Source organism: Manis pentadactyla, chromosome 2 (genome assembly GCF_030020395.1).
Source record: "Manis pentadactyla isolate mManPen7 chromosome 2, mManPen7.hap1, whole genome shotgun sequence".
Lineage (NCBI taxonomy): Eukaryota > Metazoa > Chordata > Mammalia > Pholidota > Manidae > Manis > Manis pentadactyla.
The window spans coordinates 10,404,432-10,428,258 of record NC_080020.1 but is presented as its reverse complement, the minus strand read 5'-3'; the positions used below and the strand labels follow the sequence as shown (position 1 = coordinate 10,428,258).

Here is a 23,827-nt window from a genome sequence, read left to right as displayed (position 1 = left end):
TCTCTGCATCTCCAATGCTTAACACATTAGGTACTTAATAAATGCACCTTAAACAGGATGAGGAATGATTTTGCCCCATTCTCGGTTGTCTCTCAAACAATGTGATGTGTCATTTTCTTCCTGAATATATCTGTCCATCTCTGAAGTCACCTTGCCTAGTTATTTATTTATTTGCACTTCATCTCTCAGTCCCAACAAGTTCCGTAAGTCTGGAACAGCACGCCTTGTTTGCCTCCTTGTCCTGGACACCTAGGACCGTACGCACAGTAGACTCACAATAAACACCATTTAGTTGACTGAAGGACCTCACAGATCAAATTTTTCACCCTAACATCCTTCATGTGTACTCAGAACGAAAATTCCAGGGAAGATAAAGTCAAAGAAAAGGAGGGAGCAGATATAAAACTAAAGAAAGATATTGCTGTCACTTCTCTTTAGAACGACAAACACACACCTATTTCCAAAAGTCATCCTAAGTACACATTTGCGTCCATCCGAATCAAAATTCAGGGAGAGAGCAACCATGGTAGCATGAATAAATCCATCACATTTGGCCCGATGGTCTGTGAGAGGAAGGTGACGATAGCATCCATGATAATCTATCAGCAGCCACAGACTTTGTCCTGACTCTGTCGCCATTCCCCAGCCTGGTCTCACCCTGACAGCCTGAGTCCAAGGGTCATGGCTGATGGACCTTCTCCCTTGAAAAGAAGCTGATGAAATTTGCTTTTCAAAGGGCATAAATCGGTGCCGGACGTACCACCATTACCGGCCTGTCTTCAAGTAGGAAGAAAGCTGTATAAGATCACTGCTAAATCATATACTGCGTACACGGGGAAGCGCCCTGGACCAGAGTCAATGCTGTCGGGCAGTAGAGCCCCGTGTGGGCAGCGCGGGCCCCGGAGAGGCCCATCCTGCCTCTGCCACCTGCCACATGACGCTTCGCAAGCCACTGAGCTTTTCTGTACTTCAGTTTGTCTGTGAAATGGGGATAACTCATGGGATTTTTTGCAAAGATGAAGTCAATTAATACACCAATGTGCTTAAAATGCCTCCGGTGCACAGCACTTTGCAGGTATTAGCTGGGATTTTCTGTGTCCAATCTCTCCATTGGACCAACCGCAGACTTTTCTCTTCTTCCCCTTCTGCCACCAGAGTCACAAGGGCTTTTCTTGTCCTTACAGTTTTTCCGCAGACCCGGTTAATAGCCCAGTATCCAATCCTGCCCCCCAGCCCCACCTCCCCTCCCAGGGCTGGCCTGCGAATAAGGTAGAGGGGCAGGGAGGGGGTAGTCTGTCCGGGCCCCCACTGTTGGTCTGTCCAGGCGCCTAAGCTGGTTCCCACTCGTGTCCCGGCTCTCTGCGAGTGGGAAGAGAGGGTAGAGCAGTAGATGAGGAAGAAGGGTATCCAGATTCCACTGCTCGCAACCCCTCGCCCCTTCTCATGACCTCTTACCATTTCCTCCTCTTATCTCTGAACACGGAGGGTGTCCCCGCCCCCAAAGGGGCTCCTGCCTGGGGCTTGGAGCCTCAGGGGTTCTCAGCTCCTCTGAGAGCAGCAGGAGATAGACATCTGAAGCTGCAAGCAGAAGCTCCTTGCTCGTGGAAATGCCGAGGCCCAGGTGGGAAAGGCCAGCCGACTGACCGCACTGCACTTTGGGCACAGCCTGGAAACAGCACCTCCTTTGACTTTGTGTTATCTGTCATATAATAATAAAATTCCAAATAACCTACTAACATATAAACCTTTAAGACACAAAAGGTTAAGGAATTAAATATCCATGGGCATAGAAACAACATCGACAAAAAATAAAACCCTGAATTCCTAACACGGAACTTTGCAACTCAAGGCAAGAAGCACTCTGGGGCTTCAGTTTTCCTGTGTGAAGCTCACCAATCAAATCAGTGAGAAATGTAAGGTGGTCAGAAGTAAGGTGATTTTCATCCAAGCAAACAGTGCATTTATTGAATTGTGCACTGCAAATAGCTAAATTGTGTGGTATATGCATTGTATGTCAATAAAGCTTTTATAAAGTTAACTTATATAAAGATGTGCTTAAATAGGCACACATTTTTACTTCATCTTTTAGTGGAAGTATTTTACGGGGCTGCTCCTTTTAGCTGCTGCCATTAGCTTTTCATGAATAGAGCTCATGCACAAGTGTTTTCTCAGTAAGATAACCAGAAAAACGATTTGCTTTTCTACATGTGCACTTTTAATTTGAGGCAGATTGGGAGCTGGAACTCACATAATCTTGCTGTTACCAGAACACTTTCGTATAATTGAGGACTGAGACAAAGCAAGAAAAAGTGTGGGCAGGGAACCACGCGGCGGTAGCTGCCGGGTGCGGCTGGGAAGAGGGGGCAGGGGCTCCAGGCCAGGCCTCTGTGTACTCAGCAAGTGACTTCACCTTCTTAAGCCTTGGTTTCATAATTTGTTAAATGGGATAATACAAACAGAGGCTTTACCACGGCTCTGGAATATACAGTATGTTACCAATGAAAGTTAACCTTTAGAAATCAAAGCAAACCTTGAAGACATTCCAACAGTTGAAATAAACCAGTTACAAAAACATATACTATATGATCCCACTCATGAGGTCCCTAGAATGGTCACATTCATAAAAGCAGAGAGCAGAATGGGGGTGGCCAGGGGCTGGGGGGAAGAGGAAATGGGGTGTTAGTGTTTGGGGACAGAATTTCAGTTCGAGAAAATGAAAAAGTTCTGGAGGGGGTGGTGCTGATGGTTGCACAACAATGCAAATGTGGTTAATGCCTCTGACCTGCATGCTTAAAAGTGTTTAAAATGGTAGATTTTGCATTATATTTTAGGACAAAAAAAATTCATCAAAGCCTTTTCTGCCTTAATAAGATAATTTGAATTTAATACATTGGACTCCTAAGTGCTGAGAAGATATGTATTTTTTAGGTGGTAACTTCCCTCACCCTTTTTTCCTGTTGCTGATGGCGACTGTGGCATAGACAGAAACAAATGTGAATACTGATCTGTCACGTATTTTTGACAAAAATGGTAGTGGGAGGAGCAGAGGAGTCGCTTAATCTGTTGCTGAGAAAGTCCTTCATGAAGAGCTAAGGAGAGAGAGGGAAGAAACTCAAGTGGTGGTGGGATAAGTAGGGACAGAAAGGAAGGTGGGCCACCGAAAGGCTGGACTTTGACAAGAGGTCACCCAGGACACCTTCCTGCTGCAGGCCACACACCCCGGGGGGTTGGCGGGGAAGGTTGTTACTCTTAAAAAATCTTTAGGAAACAGACTCTTCAGTTTTCAGTATAGGAAGCCGGTCCAGGCTCAGACAACACTAAGCATAGCATAGACAGCGCCCCAAGAAGAGTAAGTTTGAAAGTCAATTCCCTGAGCAGATGTACGCACTGTTTAGAATAGGGTAGTAATAACCAGGTCCTATAAAAGAATCTCACAGTAGGCTGCTCAGTAATGTGGAGACTGTGGCAAATAATGCACATAAAAGCGCAGTCCTTAGTATAGTCAAAAAACAACTGGATACTGAATAAATGAATTGAAGTTACCTCTACAGAGGGTTGTTTTTCCTTCCAATCAACGGATTGACCCTTTCTTTAATTCTGCTTCTTAAAATTTGCCTTTCCGGAGGCAGGGTGCTATGATGAAGTCAGGCCTGATGCCTGAGCGAATCAAAAAATAGTAGTCCTGGGGCGCCACCTACTGGTGATGCTCTTACAAGGCCTGGAGGAAGGCACAGGGTTTACCTGCGCAGCCACTCAGTTCCAAAATCAGTGCACATAAGTGGTGTTCCCACATGTGTTAAGAACATGCAGTCAGGTCAGGGACACAACTTGACCCAAACTAAAACTGAATCTGTGGAAAGATCTTGTGGGCTTAATAGAGTCTAATTTCATTTTCCCCGAAGAGGTTTTTAAATGCCACCCTTCAGAGAATGTTGTCTTTTAAGTGTCCTATTTGGCATATACGAAAGTGATATTATAAAGCAAAATAATATAACCAACACCTGTCAACCCATTATCTTACTGAACACAAAAAACTTTAAGTGTCATCAGTGTAAAAATGAGTAGTAGTCGTCGTATATTCACATAATCCATCAGGGAAGTGAAAGAACTTCAGCTCCATGTAACTCCTTGAGGGAATCTTAGAAGCATAGTGTTGATTTTTGTTTTTAAAGAAAGCAGGATTTGGAAGTGTACATAGAGTATGATACCATCTTTATAAAGCTCATGAACAAGAGAATATTCATTTTCAAGGAAATCAAATTCTTTGGTGTCCTGAATACTTCAACAGCAAGGGGTGTGCTGTTTAGATGATTCCATGCATAAATATCTCTGGTTCCATCCAGTGAAGCCACATGCAGAACGTATGTCTGTCCTGACTAAAAGCACTTTGGCAGAAGGAAGAGTACATTCCTATAAATGTTAACTCACTTTCTTTTCCTCCCTATGATCACTAAAAGTTTTTGACAAGCAGTTCTAGAGGGCTTACCAAACGCTTGCGACTTTACCCCCGCAAATCCTATGAAGGTAATAGAATAGTATGCCAATGAAGATAAATCAGTACGGCACTTGAAGCTAGGAAGAAGACCACCAGCCAGCTCAAGCAGAGGGGACTTTCTAGGGAAGGTGAAGCAGAAGAAATCCTCAGTTCAGCTGAGGAGATGACTAGTCAATGCTGGGCTTTTCACCAAAGTTCTCAGGCTGTAAGTGGTAAGGCAGGCTCGGGCTCACTGCATCAGAGGAGAATTCACCGAGAGGGGACTGCGTGCTCACAGGCGTGACAAGAAAGCTAGAGACCAAAGACAGGGCAACAAGAGGGATCAAAGCAGCCCAGGGAGCCAGGCAGTAAGAACTGCTTGTCCTCCTTGCCAGAGGCTGGCGCTGTTTGAATAATAAGCTCCAACTCCTTTTTTTACCCTTGCCTGGATCCAGTCAAGGTACTAAGTTCCAGAACAATAGAGGAAGTTTATTAGGCTACCTTGAGTCAAGGACTCCCCTTGGCTAGAAGGCAGAGCCCCCTGCCTACAGTTTCATGGCATTGCCTATAATAAGGGGAAGTAATATCTCAAATCGCAGTGCTGTTACTGAACAAAATGGGAATTGATACTAGATGGTCAAAGAAACACATGATCACTGCAAAACAGTCTTTAAAAATAATAAACACAACAAAAAATTTTAAATAGAATTACCATATGGTGCAGCAATCCCATTTCTGGGTATATATACAAAAGAATAGGCAGCAGGCTCTCAAAGAGGTATTTGCACACCCACGTTCATAGAGGCATTAGTCACAACAGGCAAAAGGTGGAAGCAAGCCAAATGTCCATTGATGGGTGAATGGATAAACAACATGTGGTATACACATACCATGAAATATTATCCAGCCTTAAAAAGAAAAGAAATATTGTACTGTCACATGCCACAACTTGAATGAACCTTGAGGAAATTATGCTAAGTGAAATAAGCCAGCCACCAAAAGACAAATACTGTATGATTCCACTTAGAAGTTAGTCAAATTCATAGAGGAAAAAAAGCAGAATGGTGATTGCCAGGGGCTGGGGGAGAGGAAAAGGGAAGTTGTTAGTTATTTAGGGGGTACAAAGCATCATATTTGCAAGATGCAAAAGTTCTGGAGGTCTGTTTCACAGCAATGTGAATATACTTAACCCTACTGAACTGGGCACTTAAAAATGGTTAAGGTCGCAAGTTTTATGTTATGTGTTTTTTTTACCACAATTAAAAATAAATAAAATAATTGTAGAACCTAAGAGTGATCGCAAAGTGTAAGTGTTAACAGGGGCTTGGAGACTACAAATTACTAACCTAAGTTTCAAATTCCTCAGAAAAAATGTTGGTATAATTTTAGTATGTACTTCATAAGGCAGCAGAGAAGATTAAGTGAGGTAATACATTAGTCCTTCTTAGCACAATGCTTAGCTCAGAACAAATGCCTCACAAAAAAAAGTAGAGTTGGGAAAATATTGGCCCATTGTGAAGAACAAATGTACATTTGACAATATGGCTAGTGCAATTCCATTTTTGTGAAAAACAAAGGACTCTGTGTGTTTTAGTGTATAAATGTGTAAGTAATATAAATATATTTAAACAAGTACATGGGGAAATATATCTGGATCTTTAGCAGTATTGCTCCTGAAGAAGCATTTTGGGATTCAGGTTAGGTGAAAGGGGAAATTTCACTTATTACTATAAGTAAAAACACAAAATTGTTTGAATTTTTAACACTGATCATATTTTATGCTATAACTTGCATAGGTAAAAAACATAGACGTAAATACATATACTTACTGTGTGCTGGCTGTATACACATATGGGGGATGGGCATTTGACTTGGTATAAATCATATCTAGTTTCAAACTTAAAGTCCAAATGAAAAATACATGGTCTTTAATTCAGAGAACCTTTCTCAGCTGAGTTCAGTGTCAGAGGGAGATGTGAATGTAGAAAAATAGCTGGGAAGCCACAACATCGTTGGCTGTAAAGACCAAGAAAGGGAACATGAGCAAGAATTCTAGCAGTCTCGAGGAGCTGGAATGGGCAAGGGCTGTAACTAGGGGAGCGGAAAGCGAGCTGGCACCCCAGGTACATGGAGGGCGGAGTAAAGAAAACCTGGGGCTGGGAATGCCCGAGATGCACACGTGTTGTGTAGTCTGACACTGAGAAGTGCAGTGGGGCCCGGCTGTGTGGGGGCTGAATGCAGGGAGGCACTTGCCTTTAGCTGGTAGGCACCGGAAGCTCTCCAGCTGGATGGGAGAGAAAACACTGGATGCTTGAGAGATTAGGAGAAGAGTTACAGGAAGAAGGGGTTACTGCTCTGTGAGTATGTGGCGGCTCGGCCTAAAGCCAAGGACGTGAACAAGAAGGAAAAGTGCATGGACAGTGTAAGTTATAATTATGGGCCAGGCATTGATTGAAGTGGTTTACATGTTGAGGTAGCCTATGTATAAGCTGATAACACACATTATATGTAATTCATCTAATTCTTTCAACAGCCGTAGAAGAGGGATGCCATTATTATCCCATTTTCCAGAAGCAGAAACTGAGACCTAAAGAAAATCAGTTGTCGCACAGCTAAGCAGGACTGGAGAGAGAATTCCAGCCTAGCAGAGAGGCTCCAGAGCTCTGACCTTACCCACACTAGGAGACAAGACAAGGAGAAGAAAGAAAAGGCAGAAATGCACCAAGTTCTCCACCAAGAACTGCAGTGGCAGTAACAAGGACAAGTCCACATTTATAAGCCCATGGGGTGTAGGGGGCTAAGCCTCAAAGGGTGAAGGGGACTGAGTCAAACACAGCCATTCTTCACATGGTCTGGGGGGTGGGAGTCGTGGGTCCTTTAAACAATCTGATGAAAGAAAGGCCTTCTCAGTAGGAAAAAAATACACACCCACAAACAAAATATTGCACACCATTTCAGTAGGTTCAGAACCTCCAGTTACATCTTGTCCTAAATATGCCATATAAACAATTCAGTAATGGACGTTTCCATAATAGAAAGTTTATTTCCATTCATAAAATATATCACTAGCTGAAAAAGTTACATATTTTAAAACATAGATTTAAAAAGTCGTATCAGCTTCTCCTTAGCAAAATGCTTTTGTTTTGTGTATTTACAAGAATGTACTATACTTCAGGTACACAATTTTTCATTCAAGCCTACCCCAGAAGGCCTTTGGATGGTAGATGCTCCAATAAAATAAATCATCAGCTCTTCCTGCCTTGTGCAAAGGATGATTCGATTTTACAAAAGTTCCTTTGGAAACGAGAGTAAATACAGAGAGCTTCTAGAGCAATAGTCCAGCAAAGCAGCGGTTGAGAATATACATTCTTTTAGTGAGGAAATTAATCTGGTTTTGGTAATCTACAGCCTGTTCAAGGCAGGAGGGGGTGGGGAAGGAAGGCCTGAAGGTTTAGTTGCTCCTCTATGAATCTTGAACACGAGCCTGTGGAGAGAGCAGCCCTGGGGTCCCCTCTCTGCTGTAAGATCGCCTGTTTTGGTAGATGGATGGACGTTCCGAAACATGGCCGTCCATGCTCTGATACATCTGAAAATGGGAAAGAGATAGAACACTGATTAACCAGCTGATTCAGACTTACAGGTCATGTGCCCATATTGCCAATTCATTACTTTTACTATGCATAGGTCTTAGAGGATATTTTGCATATTAATTGACAAGCAAAGTGGTCCTTTGATTAATAGAGAAACCAAATATCTCATTTCATTATTGTTTCTACTCCTAGATATAAAATCGCAATTTAGAAATCTTAAAGCTGTGCAGAAAAAAAAAAAAAACAAAGAAAGAGAAAGGCCACACAAAGATATCTGTTCATTGTCAGGCGACGGATTCTCGGCTACTAACGATCTTCCGCATCTCCAGCCTTTGCTGAGCAACATGTTTTATCTCGTCACCTGCGTGTATGTCATGATAAGCAAAGCGGAGCCTCTTTTCCTATATTTGATGGCCATTTGCCTTTCATTGTGAATAATCTGCTCATCTCCTTTGCCCTTTTATATTGGGCTACACATGTTTTTCTTATCATTTATAAGAACTCTTTGTGATGTAGGAATTGTGCATTTTATTTAACTTTGACAGAACCCCCTTCCTCTACCCCTAGTGACTATTTACTTTGTTAGCTGGTTTTGACAGTTACGGTGTTGACTGATTGGACTGTGTCCTACTTTTAATTTTTCCTTCCAGAAAGCAAAAAACATCTCCCTTTGAACCTGGCCTGCACAATGACAGTTTGCCGGTACCCTTCCGTTGAACGAGGATGACACGTCTTTATGGTGAAGTGGACAGAGCAGTTGGTTGTGACCCACCGGATCTGTTGAGCCAAGTGTGTCTTTCTAGCATTGCTCTTCTAGCCCTCTAAGGAAGCCTGTGCCAGAACCTCCACACCTGAGTTCACTAACCTGGACTTCTAAACCTCCTCTCCTTCCTGCATTTACAGCTTCCCTTAGCGCCCTGCCCGTCACGCAGCCCCGCAGCCTGGCGTTTTTGATCCGTCTCCTCCAGCTCCCTCTACTCCCAGGGGCGGCTGTGGCTCTGGTTCTGATATACCACACCGTTTAATATCTTCCTCTCCATTTCTTTAAGTGATTTTTTAAAATGAAGTTTTGAATTGTACAGTACATATACATTTGAAACCCTAGGTTTTCAAGTGTATCGATATAAAGAGGTACGTTAAGATTTTCTATACTTGTTAAAATGGTTTTTCTATCCATAGTTATGTTCTCTTTTTTATTTTGCGTGATAGTTACTTATGCTTTCTCCTTTTTGTTTTCTTTACAGTTAGTGTGCTCCGGTGGTATACTTGAATATTTTGTTAACATACAACATTAAAATGCAGTGTTAGACTAGAGCCAGGCTGCTCTATTCAAATCATAAGTCTGACAATTGCTGTGTTACCTTGGGCAAATGACTTAACCTCTCTGGACCTCAATTCACTAATCTGCAGAAGAGGTAGTAACAGATGTTCTTCTTCAGACTGATGTGAGAATTAAGTGAGTTATTAGGGGTAATATATTAGGGAAGTGCGTGATAACACTCAAAAAATGGCAGCTGCTATATTATTACTATCAGTTCAAAAACAACTTTGGTTTTCCTGATCCTCATTAGCATTTTGCTTTTGCCTCTGTCCTCCAGTTAAGGAATTTTGCCTTTTTCTCTACCAATTCCTTCCTTCTACTTGGTTCAGTCTCTTCCTGCTCCCCTTTCTCCTTGTTTGTATTTTTTTTCTCTTAGCTGCTTGAGTTGAACATTTAGTCATTTATTTCCACTCTTTTTTGTTTTCTAGGAAGTGGGTTTAGGGCCACAATTGTCACTGGGGTCCATTTCTATTTCTTCCCCCCACCCCCACCCCCAGCCCTACTCTTCTAACCCGATTTCTCGGGTTTTCCCTCCTGCTCTATGACTTCAGCGGCTTTTTGGACTGCTCTTGGTGACTTCTCATTTCACTGCCCTGACGTTAGTGAATGTGGCCTGTATGGTAACGATTCCATTTACTTTGAAATTTTCTTTCTTAAGTGGCTTAACCAATTCTTGCCATTTTGTGTGTTCTCTTACCATAAATTCTGTTTCTCCCTGTTTTGTTGGATTGATCATGTTTTCTATGGGTCTTTTTCTCTTCTGCACTGACCCTGAGGTTCCATATTACATCACTATTTAAAAATACCATTGCTATTTCATTTTGCATTGCTATTTTTAACACTCAATTTAATTCTTACGTTTATTTAACAGTGTGGTTGCACCACTGCAGGACTTCTGCAGAATCTCACTAGACCTCTTCCCACGTTCCATGAAGCCCTTCTTGTTCTTTCAAGGCCTCCCCTGCCGTGTGGGAAATCCCCCTTCAGTCTGGTCTTCTTAACTGCTTTTGTTTTCTCAGGGATTTCCCACAGTTTCTGGTCCACTGAGACCTCCCTCTTGCTTTCAAAGCAATTATGGCATCATTTCTTTTAAAATATAGATACAGATACAGATGTAGATATAGATGTGGAAGGGAATGTGCATATAGATAGGATATGGGTATAGATGTGGATGTGGATATGACATGGATATAGATGTGGGTATGAGAGACAATGTAAGTTCAGGCCCCTTTCATGCAACAGGAGGGGTGGCTGTCCCTCCCTCCGCTGCCCCACTGCCCCAGCCCCGGTTCACTCCCTCTCTTTGCTCATCCCTGTTGCTGCCGCACCTCTTGACTAATGTCTTTCCTTCTGGTCTCTTGCCTTTGCTTTCCCAAACTCACTTTCATGCTTCTGCTCCTTCCTTCCTTCCAGAGATGTTTGCTTAGCAGCTTCTATGTGCTGAGCATCATGCCAGCAGCTGGGCATGAGACGGTGAACAAAACAGATGTGGTCTGCAACCTCTTTTCATGCTGACATTCATTCATTTATTTAGTGGCCAGTTATTGATCGACTCCTGACTGTGGGACACTTTACGTCAGGTGATGTAAAGATGAGCGGCACATCATCCCTGACCCCGAAAGTGAGGTCTAGTGATGAGAACGACAAAGCCGTAGAGCAAACTTATCATCCAGCACAACTGAGTCTCTTATCAACTGTTATGGGGACTCGAAGAAGAAGCCTGAAATCTGACCAGGGAAATCAGGGAGCCTTTGGAGAGGAGACAATATTTGATCTGCTTCTTTTTTTTTTTATTGAGGTATAACTGAAATACAACATTATGTTTCCAGTATATGATATAATGATTCAATACCTGTATATATTGCAAAACGATCTCAATAAGTCTGGTTAACATCCGTCACCACACAGAGTGATCTGGACCTTTAAGATAAATGTTGAAGCATGTTTGTCCATTATGAAAATCTAGTTGGTTCATCACTGCCTGCATAAGGTCTCAGCACATTATGCAATGACCTCGCTGCTCTAACTGCGACCACTGGGCCTGTGTTTGTCTCTACAAGCATTGACCTGCACTTTTTCTGCGTGTTTCCCTCCTCCTCTCACTTGTTCTCCAAGGGCCGTTTTCCTTCCCTAGTCCCTGATGGAGCAGAAACAAGAGATTCTACGGAAACCATTCACATGCATGCAGGGAAGATTACCCCAGGCATGCCGGCAAAGCCTATTTTCCCACCCATGACTGGCTTAGGAGAAGTGAAGAAAAAAGATGGAGGGGCAACAGAGGAGGGTCACGGGCTCCCAGTGGGCAGAGCGGCCTGTCATGGCTGTGCAGATGAAGCCTTGCTGAGAGATGCCCAGCCACACGGGTAAGTAGGGACTGAAATCTGTTTCTGCTCTACTCCCCAGGCTTACCACTGCACCAGCCAGGGGTAAGAGGTTGCTTTTGGTGCATTCATCCTACCCCAAGGGGAGGCTATTTACCAACTTACCTAAAGAAACTAGAGCTTGCAATCAGTGGTGCTGATACTGGTAGGGAAAAGAGGCTTCCATCACAGAGGGTCAGGGAGCAGAGTGGAGGCGACTGGGGCAAGCCAAGGGGCTCTTCAGTAGCCATGGAGCCCCCACCTTTGCAGTCTTGTTTGCCCCCCCTCGATTCCCCCACCCACCCTATACTGTAGCCACACCTACTGATTTTCCATTCTACTCTCTCAGCTTTGAACCTTTATTTATATTACTCACCCAGCCTGGAACACCCTACTAACCTCCTATTCTCCAATGGCCAAAGCACTACCCATTTTTCACAGCTTAGCTCAAACAACAGCTCTGTGAGTCCACACCCAACGGCCAGACACGTAGAAACTGCTCAGTCCTTTCTGTTTACTCCAACAGCTCATTTCTTGCTTCTCTCTATAACCTTTCTTCCAGTTTATCTTTTAGAGTGTTAGCGACTGCCTACAGGTCATCTCCTCAACAGCCTGCCATTCCCTTGTGAGCTTTCTATCTCCCCAACTTTCTTGACCTAATTCCCTGACAGTAACCTAGTTTTGGTATGTGAGTTTTACAAAATCCTAACAGGAGGAGAGGACACACATCTACGCAGTTCTCTGGAAAGACTACCAAATTGAATGTGGAGTCTTCAGAATTTAGAAAAAGAGGACCGACCATCCACTTAAAGAATCAGATTCATATCTGACTAATATTCATTGATAAATTACTAAGTGCCCTCTATGTGCTGAGCTTTTTCACATACAACAGCTTATTTACTCCTTACAATTCCACGAAATAGGAAGTAAGATTTGTTAATTCCATATTTCAGAGGGGGAAAATGAGACCCTCAAAAAGATTAAGCAGCTTAACCAAGTCATGTAAGAAGCAAACAGTGGAGGCAAGCTCTGCACGTAGGTATTGAGAAGTCAAGGTCGCCTCCTCTGTTCACCTCATGAGGGGATGGATCCCTTTACTGTGCCAGGTGGTACTGATGAGGGGAAGAGTCAGCAAAGTAATTCGAAGTTTCTAAGGCTCAAGGATCACCTGGCTTAGCAACCCACTTTACAGGTGAGTAGGTAAGGCCCAGAGAAGTAAGTGACTTGCCCTAATTCATACCGTTATTAGGATGTAGAGTTGTAGCTGGCATGAGACCCTTCTGACTCCAGGGCAATGCTCTTTCTACTCCACTATATTACATGATTGAGTTATGTGATTATTCCATACTAAATCTTCATGTTTGAATTAGGAGAGGTCGGTGGCTACTGGAGGTCAGGGATTAAGTTTCATTCAGCTGTCTAGTCCTCTGCACTAGAGGCTTAAAAGCATTTACAACTGACCCTGAAACAACATGGGATTGAACTGTGCAGGTCCATTTAGTACGCAGATCATATTTTCAATAAATATGTTGGGAAACCTTTTGGAGATTTGTGACAATTCGAAAAAATTTTCTCTTCTTTAGCTTACTTTATTGTAAGAACATAGTATATAATATATATAACATACAAAAACGTGTTGATCGACTATTTTTGTTATCGGTAAGTCTTCCAGTCAACAGTCGACTATTAATAGGTAAGTTTGGGGAGAGTAAAAAGTCACATGTAGATTTTCAGCTGCACGGCATATGGTGCCCCTAACTCCTGTGTCGTTTAAGGGTCAACGGAATTTTTTAATCAATTGGCTGAAATTTTCAGGAAAAGCTTTTTTCCCCCCCTAAAAATACTTAATAAATATATCTTACCTCCTAATGCTTTTAAAGAGCAATCAAGACAAATTGTGGTGAGAAAGACAGCTTGTTACTTCTGGTTCTTAGGAAATCAGCAACGACTGTCCTGAGCTACTGCTCTCCTTTCTAAGAACGCCTTACAAAGTACTGTACTGCTACATACCTCTTCCTCCGCCTCCGTCAGCTGACATCCTAAAAAGGAGATCAGGCTAAGGAAGGACGGCCGTTTCCTTGAGTCGAAAGCCCAGCAGGACTGCATTATAAAGTATCTGTGAAAACAGCAGAGCAAGGAGCAAGATGAGGAGGTCTGAATGAAGAAAATGGATCATTTTCCACTTAATGAAGCCCCATTTATTTAAGGCGTGTTTGTTTTGTGGCAAGAACTCTACTAAACTGTGACCTCATATCAGAAAGAACACAAATTTGATGATGGACAGAAAGGCATTTTTAAAAATATGATGTGGACGGTAAGTCAAGGGCACAGGGTCCTATGGCCCTCACGGATCCCTCAAGCAAAGGAACTGAAACCCGAAAGTAAGAGGGTCTTAGGGCAGGAAAGGTTCAGCTTTGTTGAGAAATCCCAAAACAAAAGAAAAGTTTTCTTTCTTATTTTTTTTTAAGAGGAATCATATGAAGTTTGCATTAAGGAGTTTCACCTTTGTTGTTATGCATTTGGAACTAGACAGACTGTAAATTTCTGATTTCAGCCACTAGACAGTCTGATTTGAACTTACATTCCTTCGGTAGCATAAAACGGCTGATCCATCTTAAATCCACTCTGAATGAGTTTATAGAAGTTAGCGTCGACGGGAATACCAGGGTAAGGATTGACGCCTGAGAAAAACAGTAGGGCGCGTAACCATTCATTCACTCGTTATTTGTTTATTCATTCATTCAATTAACAAACATGTGTTGAGAGCTTCCTGGTGCAAGGCTTCAACTGGGAAAAGTCAGGGTTCCCACTCTTGAGACAGGTGTGGGGAAGGTAAGACCTAGAGACACCAGCAAATAAAAAAGAGGGGTGCATGCTGCAACAGAAGTAAGATTTAGGAGCTCCGCGAGCACTTCCGGTGGCATGTTATCCACTCTTTGACAAGGGTGGCGGAACAGCGCAGAGAGAGCAGAATGTGCAGAACCAGTGCCCGGGGGGCTCAGAAAACAGCAACACTTACCAAGGGAGAATATCTCCCAGAGTAATATTCCGTAGGACCAGACATCACTTTTAATTGTGTAGATCCCTTCAAATAAGCTTTCAGGAGCCATCCACTTTACAGGCAGACGGGCCTGTGTAAAGTCCAAGAGGAGAGCTGGGTGAATTTCCCACCTACAAACACTTCCTTCTTTTCTCTTCTTAGCTAGATGACAAAAGGTGCTCTCTTCCTAGGGCCACTCCTAATGCGTAGTGAGAAAATTATATCCTCAAATGGAGGTTTTTCACTTTCATATTAACATTTGAACATTAGCCTTTGAAAAAAACCAACCCCTACTTTTTTTCAAAACTCATCCTGAATGAAGGTTTGTGCTTGGATGTGGTAAACTGAAGGGTAGATACTCACTTCCCCTTGACGCGTAGCTGGTTAGTTGCCCAGAAGTAAGTGGATACTAGGGAACTGGTGGACTATTCTGTTAACGCATTTCTTGGAAGCACTTCAGCGGAAATGCCATCCACAAGAACGTGCGGAGGGGACTGTAAGTCATCACTACAGGAAAGACACCAGGCTGGCTTCTGTGGCTTTCATAATTTCCAGGAGCATGAAAGGGGGGTTTGGAATTACTAAAGCCTCAGAACAGAATCAAGACATGGGACAGACAGGTCACCGAAGGCACAGACTTTTGCAGTATTTGCTTTTTCATAGGTTGAGGAGCCCTTCGCCATGTACAAAATCAAAGCCCAAGAAAGAAACCCTATTTTAAATCCTATACAAACTTTGAGCTGATAGAATCAAGCAGGCTAGTCTGGTTAATTTGATGAATTAAAGGAATTAACTGTAGTCCCAAATGGAGTTCACCTTCCCACACAGGAGACCACCAGCTAGCAGGTTCAAAACTGCATAGCCACATAGGAGTATTTGTTGTATTTATGATGAGTGAGGTATAAACTAAGATCCGCTAAGACAATTATTTGATTCTAGTGGGAATACAGTTTAATTTAATTTTTAACCTTTATTGAATGTTTGCCCAGGACAGGTGCTTTCATGTGGGTTTTACTGTTTTTTCCCCACAATGACGCTACAAGTGTATCAGCCTCAAGGGAAACACCCTATCATAGTGGTTATGCCCGACATGGGGCTCAGATTGTTCAAGTTCTAATCCATGTGCTGTGCAATCAAAGCAAGTGACGTTTCTGTGCCTTAATTTCCTCGCCCACAAATGGGAACTTTGAAGACTAAATGAATCAATGTACATACAGCAGGTAGAAGAGTGCTTAGCACAGGGTAAGTAAGCGCTGTATCATTTTGGTATTTGTTGTTATTATTTCACAAGTAGGGACAATAAAACAGAGAGAAATCCCAGAGAGCAATCGCCAAAAGCAAGAAGAATAGGGGCCTAAATCCAAGTGTTGTAATTCTTAAAATCCATATTCTTTCAGCCCCACAACATTATCATCTGGTATTTCTACTAGTTTGCTTGTAAATAACACATCTGTCCTTAGTTTTGTTTAACAAGTAGATGGCATCATATTCCAGGTCTCCCTGCATGACAGCAAGAGGATAACAGATATTTATTAGCTGATATTTAATTTAAATATTATGCCTTTTTAAAGTTTACATTTAACATTCAACTTATATGTTAAACAGTTTTCTACATGTTTCATTGTAACTATTACCTATTCCCATAATAGCTAAGAACTGAAATAAGTGCAAGTAACTAGATTTTCTTTGAAGTGTGGATTGCCTCAAAGGCCACTAATTGATCTATTCTGACTAGCCCAAGGATAGACACTATTTTGTTCAACTTTTATGACAAATGGAATATTCCCTGAAGCTACAGAAAACCTTCTAAGCATAGGAAAGCAAACTGCTGTGAGGAATTTTTCTAATGTTACCATAAACCAAAAATGTTTACTGGAACAACGACAAAACATTGTCATTATAAACAACAGTATACAATTAAGTATAAAAATATGTAACCCAGAGCAGCCTTACATTGCCTCTGATAACATAGTTGGAGTCACTCATAATGTCACGAGCCAGTCCAAAATCACAAATCTTCACCACTTTCCCATGGGTCACGAGCACGTTCCTGGCTGCCAAGTCTCTGTGGACACACTGCAAAGAATGAAATCGCACTGTTATTTGCTACATATTTTGTCAGTCCTTCCTGTCGTTTCAAGTTCCGTAGTAGGAGTTACAGATGACGGCACGTACAGCTCACCATGGCTCGCCTCTACCGCGCATCACCACCATGTGCGACACAAACCAAGTACACAGGGCAACCCAGTTCCTCAGCTGCTGTGGGTGCTGCGCATGGAACATTCCAGAAGCCAAAGGGGATGGGATCTTAGAAAGGAGACCAACCCAACCCAGTAGCCTACGGTGCTGTAAGAGACACAACAGGCCCTCGGCTGATGTCCCAAAGTGAGTTCCAGGGAGCCGTCCTTCCGCACCCAGTATGAGGGTGGAGAAAATCACCTCTTTTCTGACTGGAAATGGCTTTGGCAATAAAATGGAGTCAAAATCTAAGAAAATATTCAGAAAGAACTAAAAACAAGTGTGGGAAGGCTGAGTAAAGAAGAATTAGGAGACCCCGACCCGAGAGGTGATGTGACATTAATCCGAGGGGTCTGGCAAGAAAATTAACTCTAAAAAGGAAGATCTTAAAAGCAGCAGGGCCCGAGCAGCAAAAGCCCAAAGGGCTCTCTTCAATCCTTAAAAAATAAAAGCAAAACCCGTAGGGACTAAAACCCCCAGCCTGCCTTCCTCTCCATCCAGTGCTGTCCACTCTCAGGTCCCACGTCCAGTTCACCCACGGAAGGAAAAGGAAAGCCAGCAGGCATCATGGGTATTTCTGGTGGGCTTCCCACGGGAATCAACCAATCATCTCAGTCCTTGGGTCTCTGCCTCACCCATTGAGGCTGAAGTCATAAATATAATGAAGGCTCCTATACGGCTCTGCAGTTTCAAACCTGCTCGCTGGTGGTCTCTTACAGAGGAAGGTGAATTCCATTTGGGACTACAGTTAATCCCTTTAATTAATAGCATCATGAGTATTTTACTTAACTACCAGGCTCCTGCAACCTGCCTTCCACCTCCTGCTTGTCTGCCCCAGCTGCTTTGGCTAAGCCAGCCGTGACCTGCACAGCACAGGCCCAGCTGGGATGTGACCTGACCTCTTGGGGGGTATCCAGTACTGTTTGGCCAGCCTCTCCCCACTCAGGTCCTTTCCTCTGTGAATTTTGCACACCACCCACCTCTGTCTTCCTCCCAGTGCCCTGGGGGCTCCTGTCTTCGCCTGTGCTCTTTGCAGGAGCCTGCTCTGCTCCCCAAGGGCTGCGTCCTCTCTCACTCCACATCCACAGCTCACGCCACACAAGCACCATCATGAGAATCTCTATTTCCAACCCAAACACTTCTCTTCAGCTTCAGAAAGGAAAATCCAAGCATCTCCTTAACTAAGCTCTACTTTGTTGCCCAGGGGACCTCACCTTCAACTTGTTTAACTCGTGACCTTTCACAAGAAACTTCCTCCCAACAGCAGGTTCCCCAGCCTACCCGGGGTTCCCTGATGGCTTCCTTTTTCCTTCAGAAGTCTCCTCTGGGCCAAGCATGAACTCCTCCAGAAAGCCTCCTCAGCACTGTCCCCCCACGCCCTACCAGCCCTGGTCTGTCATCGCCGCCCCTCCCTGGGGTCCCAGAACTTAGCAGAACACGGTATTCACCGCAACTGTGATTAGCATGTCTGCCTGTCCCTTTCTCTCCATCAGCGATAAGCTCTGACTCTAAATTTCAGCATCGAGCCCAGAGCTTGGCCCCTATCAGGGGTCACGTAACATCTAACAGAGAAACGTTGCCAACCAAGGAGCCTGAGGAGCAACCAGGTGGGGAGGAAGAACAAGCCGACAGGGGACAGTGACCTGAGGACTCACAGTGGGCAGCCGAGGAGGACAGCACAGGGGAGGGGCTGGCAGCTGGATATTCTTCAAACAATTCTCATTACTGCAAGCCCAGAGGGGAAAAAAGCATTGCCCTCTACCTCCAATTGTGAGTAGTTTGAGTATTCACTTAACTACAGGCAGCACACCAGCCAGATGGTCTAAGGACATGTTCTCCAAAGCCTACACTGAAATTTGAGGAAAGAGGCATCCAACAGCAGGTGGGGAAGGTGCAGAGAAGGATGCGCCTCAGAGGTGAGCGGTGCGGAAAGATTACGAGATGGTAATTACTGTAAACTGTTGGGCGAGGATGCCCAATTTGGAAAAGAAGATCACACGCACTTTTAATATTCACGACTACAAAACCCCTGAGATTCTAACTTAGGTTGTGTTAAAGGTACAGATTAATTTGAAGAGAACTGACTTTTCTTCTCAATGTTGAATCTCTCCAATGTCAACACAGTAGAGTTCATTCATCAGATCATCCTTTCGTCCTTTAATAAATGTCATGGGTTTGTCTGCACCGATCCGGCACGTTTCTCATGTTTTATCTCAAGATATTTCATAGGTTTGGTTGCTAGTGTGAATAGAATTTTCTTTCCACTCTTCAGAGCTATTGATTTATTTCATGGTAATCTTTTTTTTTGAATTGAGGTATAATTGACGTAACATTATACTAGAGACAATACTTTTTGAAAGAAAAAAACACAGTTGAAATTATCCTCTCCAGATTTGGGGAGAAAGGGGAGGCAAAGAGAGAAAGTGGAGGAGAGGGGGAAGAGAAGAGGTCCCTTGAAGGAAAAAGAGGAAGTCTGGGGTGTAAAGAAAGGGAAAGGAAGGGGAGAAAATAAAGACAGAAAATCACCAGAGGAATGGCTTTAATCTGCTTAGAGGCAGGAGACATTTGACATGTCAGAGAACAGCAGGGCTAAAAGGAAGGATGCCAGGTTGAGGTGGAGACCATGGTCCTAGGCCGGCTCCATGGCCTCCCCAGCCCAGCCCTAATGGATCTGGGGCCAGCAGCAGAGGCGGCAGGCCTCCAGCTAACTGCTAGCCCACAGCTTGGCTGCCAAAGAGACAAGGCGCCCAGGGAGGCTGGCCAGGCCCGCAGAGCACCTGCATTGGAGCCCCCACTCACCCCGAGGTCACGTGCAGGGCATGGCCTGACCAACTGGAGTGGCTGTGCAAAGGGCCGGCCCTGCCACACCTGCCTTTGAGGAGGGATGTCTGAGGACGGTCTATCTGGCAGGCTCAGGGGACTTGGGCCAGCCTGGGAAGGATATGATAACCATTATCTAATAAGGGATGGTGTGTGTGTGGGGGGGGAGACAGACTTTAAGGGATACAAGTTAAAAACAAGAAAAAACCCAGCACATCTCTTTTTCAAAATTATCAGTTTTTTTTTCATTAGTTTCTTTAAAGGGAGCTTACCGACTTAAATTCCAGAAATTCCATTCCTTTGGCAACCTGATATGCAAAGCAAAGGAGATCTTCAAAGGTAAGCACGTTCAAGTCCTCTTCCTCCTCCAGTCTTTTCTGGTTTTCATATTCAATTTCGTCTGTAAAATAGAACTGGTCCTCATTTTGGCCAAAACCCTGAGAAGGTGCCTTATTAAGTCTCTCTGAGGAGGTTATTAAAGCACAGTTAGGTGAGGTGCTAAGATGCACACGTGAAGCTATCACATCACTGGACTGGTTGCTCCAGGCCTGACCTGCTCATCCCGAGAGCTGAGCGGCCCATGAAGGGTTGCTTGAAGACTGCTCTGGATTAGAGGAATACATTCTCTGGCTGCTGCGGTGAGAGACGGCCTGCTGACGAGCCGGGGGTGTCAGGCGCTCTACTTTAGCACTGGATAGTCTAGGCACGTGGCTTAAGGAATTAGCATGAACCTACCACATTCTATGAACTGTATCTGCACTTAAGGTTCTTCCATTTAATCCTTCTAATAGTTCTATGAGGAAATTAGGCCCATTTTACACATGAGAAAATTGTGATCCAGATGGTTAAATAACTTGCTCAAAGTCACCCAGCCGGAGCGCAAAGGAACCGGAAGTGAACCCGACTTCCATTGGCCTCCCAGAACTCATCTTTTCCACTTACCAAGTGATAGGGTGGCTCCAACTAATTTTTGACTCTGAAAGAATAACCTAATCAAATAAAATAGCTCTCAGTGTTTATTAGTTGGACACTGACATAAAATTCACAACCTATATAAACTGTTGGCCATTAACTACCTTTAAAACAAACACACATTCACAGAGCCTATTGATGACATTAACAAAGAAAAACATGCTTTTGCTTTTATACACTCTTTAAAACAGCTAACACAGAACTCTTGCATCCGTTTCTGTTTTACAGTGCTACTAATCAGAATAAAATATTACCTTCAGATTGAAATGAATTCCCACTGAACCCTGAGATAGGATCCGACTCCTGCTGTATTTGAACTTCTCTTGAGCCAGGCATACTATTAAAACAGTTATTTTATTATTTCTGATCTTCCAAGTAGACATTTTATTTTAAAAAATACAATTCGTCAAATAAATGAATTCCATATAAAAATGGGCTTTTTAAATAAAAGCACAGCACTGACTTGTCCATGTGTGTGTGTGTGTGTGTGTGTGTGTGTGTGTGTGTGTGTGTGTGTGTGGACATGAAAAGCATCTCTGTAATGATGAGCTGGCCAGGCTAATTACCGTAGGCATGATCCCCACTATCTGTATGGAGTCTTCCAGCTCAAAGAGGACCTACTCGATCCTTACCATAACTCTACAAACTGGGTGTCTACACATTTTGTAAGAGAGAGAGCAGACTTGGTGAAATGAAGATGATTTGCTGAAGTCACAAAGCTAGTAAGTACAATTAGGACTCACACCTCATTCCTCTGTTTCTAAACTCAGCCCACTTGCCCTATAAAAGCTCATGGAACACAGATCTTCTACAGAGACCTTCAAGTGTTTTACCATATTTCTTTAAGTGGGCAAACCTCATTTCCTTTTCCTGTGAAATTAATAAATGGTAATAATGAAAATCGCTTTTATGGCACATAAAATAGAACTCTTCACTGAGGAATTCTTTATGCATTATACACAGACAATGATTCCATGTATTCCACCATACAAGTTTAATTCCAATTTATAACTTCCATATCTTTGGAAAATGGCTTAATGCTTTCAGACCACAAATATTCCAAATGTGGTTGCTTCAGTGTATTGAATACCCCAATGGCTGGAGCAAATCAAAGGTGCTAAGTTACCAGCATTAGTTGTTAATAACAGTGGAGTGCCATTATAAGAACATCTGACTCATTAGGATAGACTCCCTAGTCTAGAATAAAATGACATTATAGGACTTTCTCAGTTTTACAATATGAACTGAGAAAGGAGTGCAAAAGGGAAAATTGGTGTGAAAGGTATGAATCGGTTAAGGGCAATGGCACAAGAAGGTGAATGGGGATCTGCACACTCTAAGGTGCTGGGTCTCTGTCTCCGATGACAGAAGGCCAAACCTGCGGTGAAACTTTCATGTTTAGAAAACAAGGCTGGAATCTAAAACACGTCTTCCAAAAGTCCTCCAGTAAAGACAGAAGTCTCTAACAAATCTGCCTTTAGAATAAGGGAGAGGTTTCCCATACTGGGGAAATAACGATGCACTGGGGATTGTGGAATCATTCCACCACAATGCCGTGAATTCATTCAGAGAAAGCCGTTAACAGAGCTTCGATGTTCATGTAATTAACAAGAAGTTTCCAAGGATGAGATAGGCATCCCATCAAACTCCTACAAGTCCCCATTCATGCACGCTGAAATAAGAGATCCCATCAGGACCAAGAATCACTCAGGATCCACACGAATGGTAGAATATACAACATGGAGCATAGAGATATATGTTGCCACTACTTTATTTTGTCTCCATCGCATTATGTAAAATTTTTTAAAAGTTGAGAGCTCTCTTGTGCAATACTCCCAGGATCTGAACTACTCTAACCATGAACATGTCAAGGACTTTGGAAAAAATGTCCATTCTTTCTACCAGTATCTATGTGTTAACCCAGAGGCTGGAAAGAATGGATAATGCACCTTCCCAAAGTGGAATATATGTCTAGGTGTGATTTAGGCACAGGTGAACAGAGCCTGGCTCAGCTATAGTACCTGTGCCAGAGGAAAGGGAAAGGTTCCATGGTTCCAGATCAATAGGGAAACAACGATAGCAAACATAAGTGACCTCTCGAGGTCCGGGAGCCCTCCAGCCTCGTGATGCTAGATTACATAGAGACTCGCCAGCTGGGGGTGTTTAACAATCATGCTCGGTGCTTTCTATTGTGTAGTTATGAAACTTTGACCCAGTCTCTTACCTGGAATTTGGGTGTGATTGGAAAGTAGGGTAAAAACTGAAATTGTGCTCCTTGAAAATCTCTGTCCATGTCCTGTGAAATTTTTCTCTTTTACTTCTTAGATAGTTGAGAAGATCACCGTAGCAACAATATTCAAAAATCAAGTAAATTGGTCCTGAAATAGTGGCAATTTTAATTATAGGTATACAAATAACGGAATCACTTTTTCAGACATCTGTGAAGCAGACAATGAATTCTATGCAAGCGCACTTCTCCCCTGACTTTGGGAAAGGACAGTTTTCCCTGATGTTTCTCTTCTTTTTTTTTTTTTTTCACTAACCAAAATTTTTACTGAGAGAGAAAATATCAGGAAGGAGGCTGTCTTCTGGAGGTTCTTGGGTCTCAGACCTCAGGAAGTGGGGCCCATAGGCCCTGACCTTTCTCTTCTTAGGATTTGAATTCATTTTCAGCTTTTTGCTCCAATTCCTTTGGAAAACAGTCTCGTCTTGCCTTCCACTTCGGCCCTTGTAATACATGTGGCCTCATCCATAAGCACTGGCAGCCTGGATTCTCCAGCATGTAACTGGGAATAATACACCAGCTGCACTATGAGTGCTGAATACACATGCCGACTCGCTGTCTGCCTAAGGAGGGAGAAACACATCCCTGTCCTCTCTGACATTCAACTTCTCTGTTTCTTTTCTTCATTGTCCCAGGCTGGCTGTCCCAGAGAGAATATGCCTTGGGCACATCGGTTGGGTATTTCTAGGCCCAAGTGCAAGAATCAAAGCACATGCTCCACTGAATTC

General features: G+C 43.2%; 1 protein-coding gene across 4 annotated transcripts in view; it reads right to left on the bottom strand.

The window, feature by feature from the left end:
- Nucleotides 1-7,493: 7,493 nt before the first annotated feature.
- Nucleotides 7,494-23,827, bottom strand: part of FLT3 (fms related receptor tyrosine kinase 3) — a 69,999-nt gene continuing 53,665 nt past the window's right edge. For all 4 annotated transcript variants that reach the window (XM_036917349.2, XM_036917350.2, XM_057490043.1 and 1 more), the window contains 8 exons: nt 23,040-23,193; nt 21,070-21,152; nt 20,116-20,243; nt 16,739-16,861; nt 14,765-14,876; nt 14,327-14,426; nt 13,756-13,861; nt 7,494-8,060 (listed from right to left, as the gene is read on the bottom strand). In XM_036917349.2, coding sequence (XP_036773244.2) covers nt 7,938-8,060; nt 13,756-13,861; nt 14,327-14,426; nt 14,765-14,876; nt 16,739-16,861; nt 20,116-20,243; nt 21,070-21,152; nt 23,040-23,193 — 929 coding nt within the window. In that variant the 3' untranslated portion in view covers nt 7,494-7,937. The remainder of the gene's footprint in view (nt 8,061-13,755; nt 13,862-14,326; nt 14,427-14,764; nt 14,877-16,738; nt 16,862-20,115; nt 20,244-21,069; nt 21,153-23,039; nt 23,194-23,827) is intronic.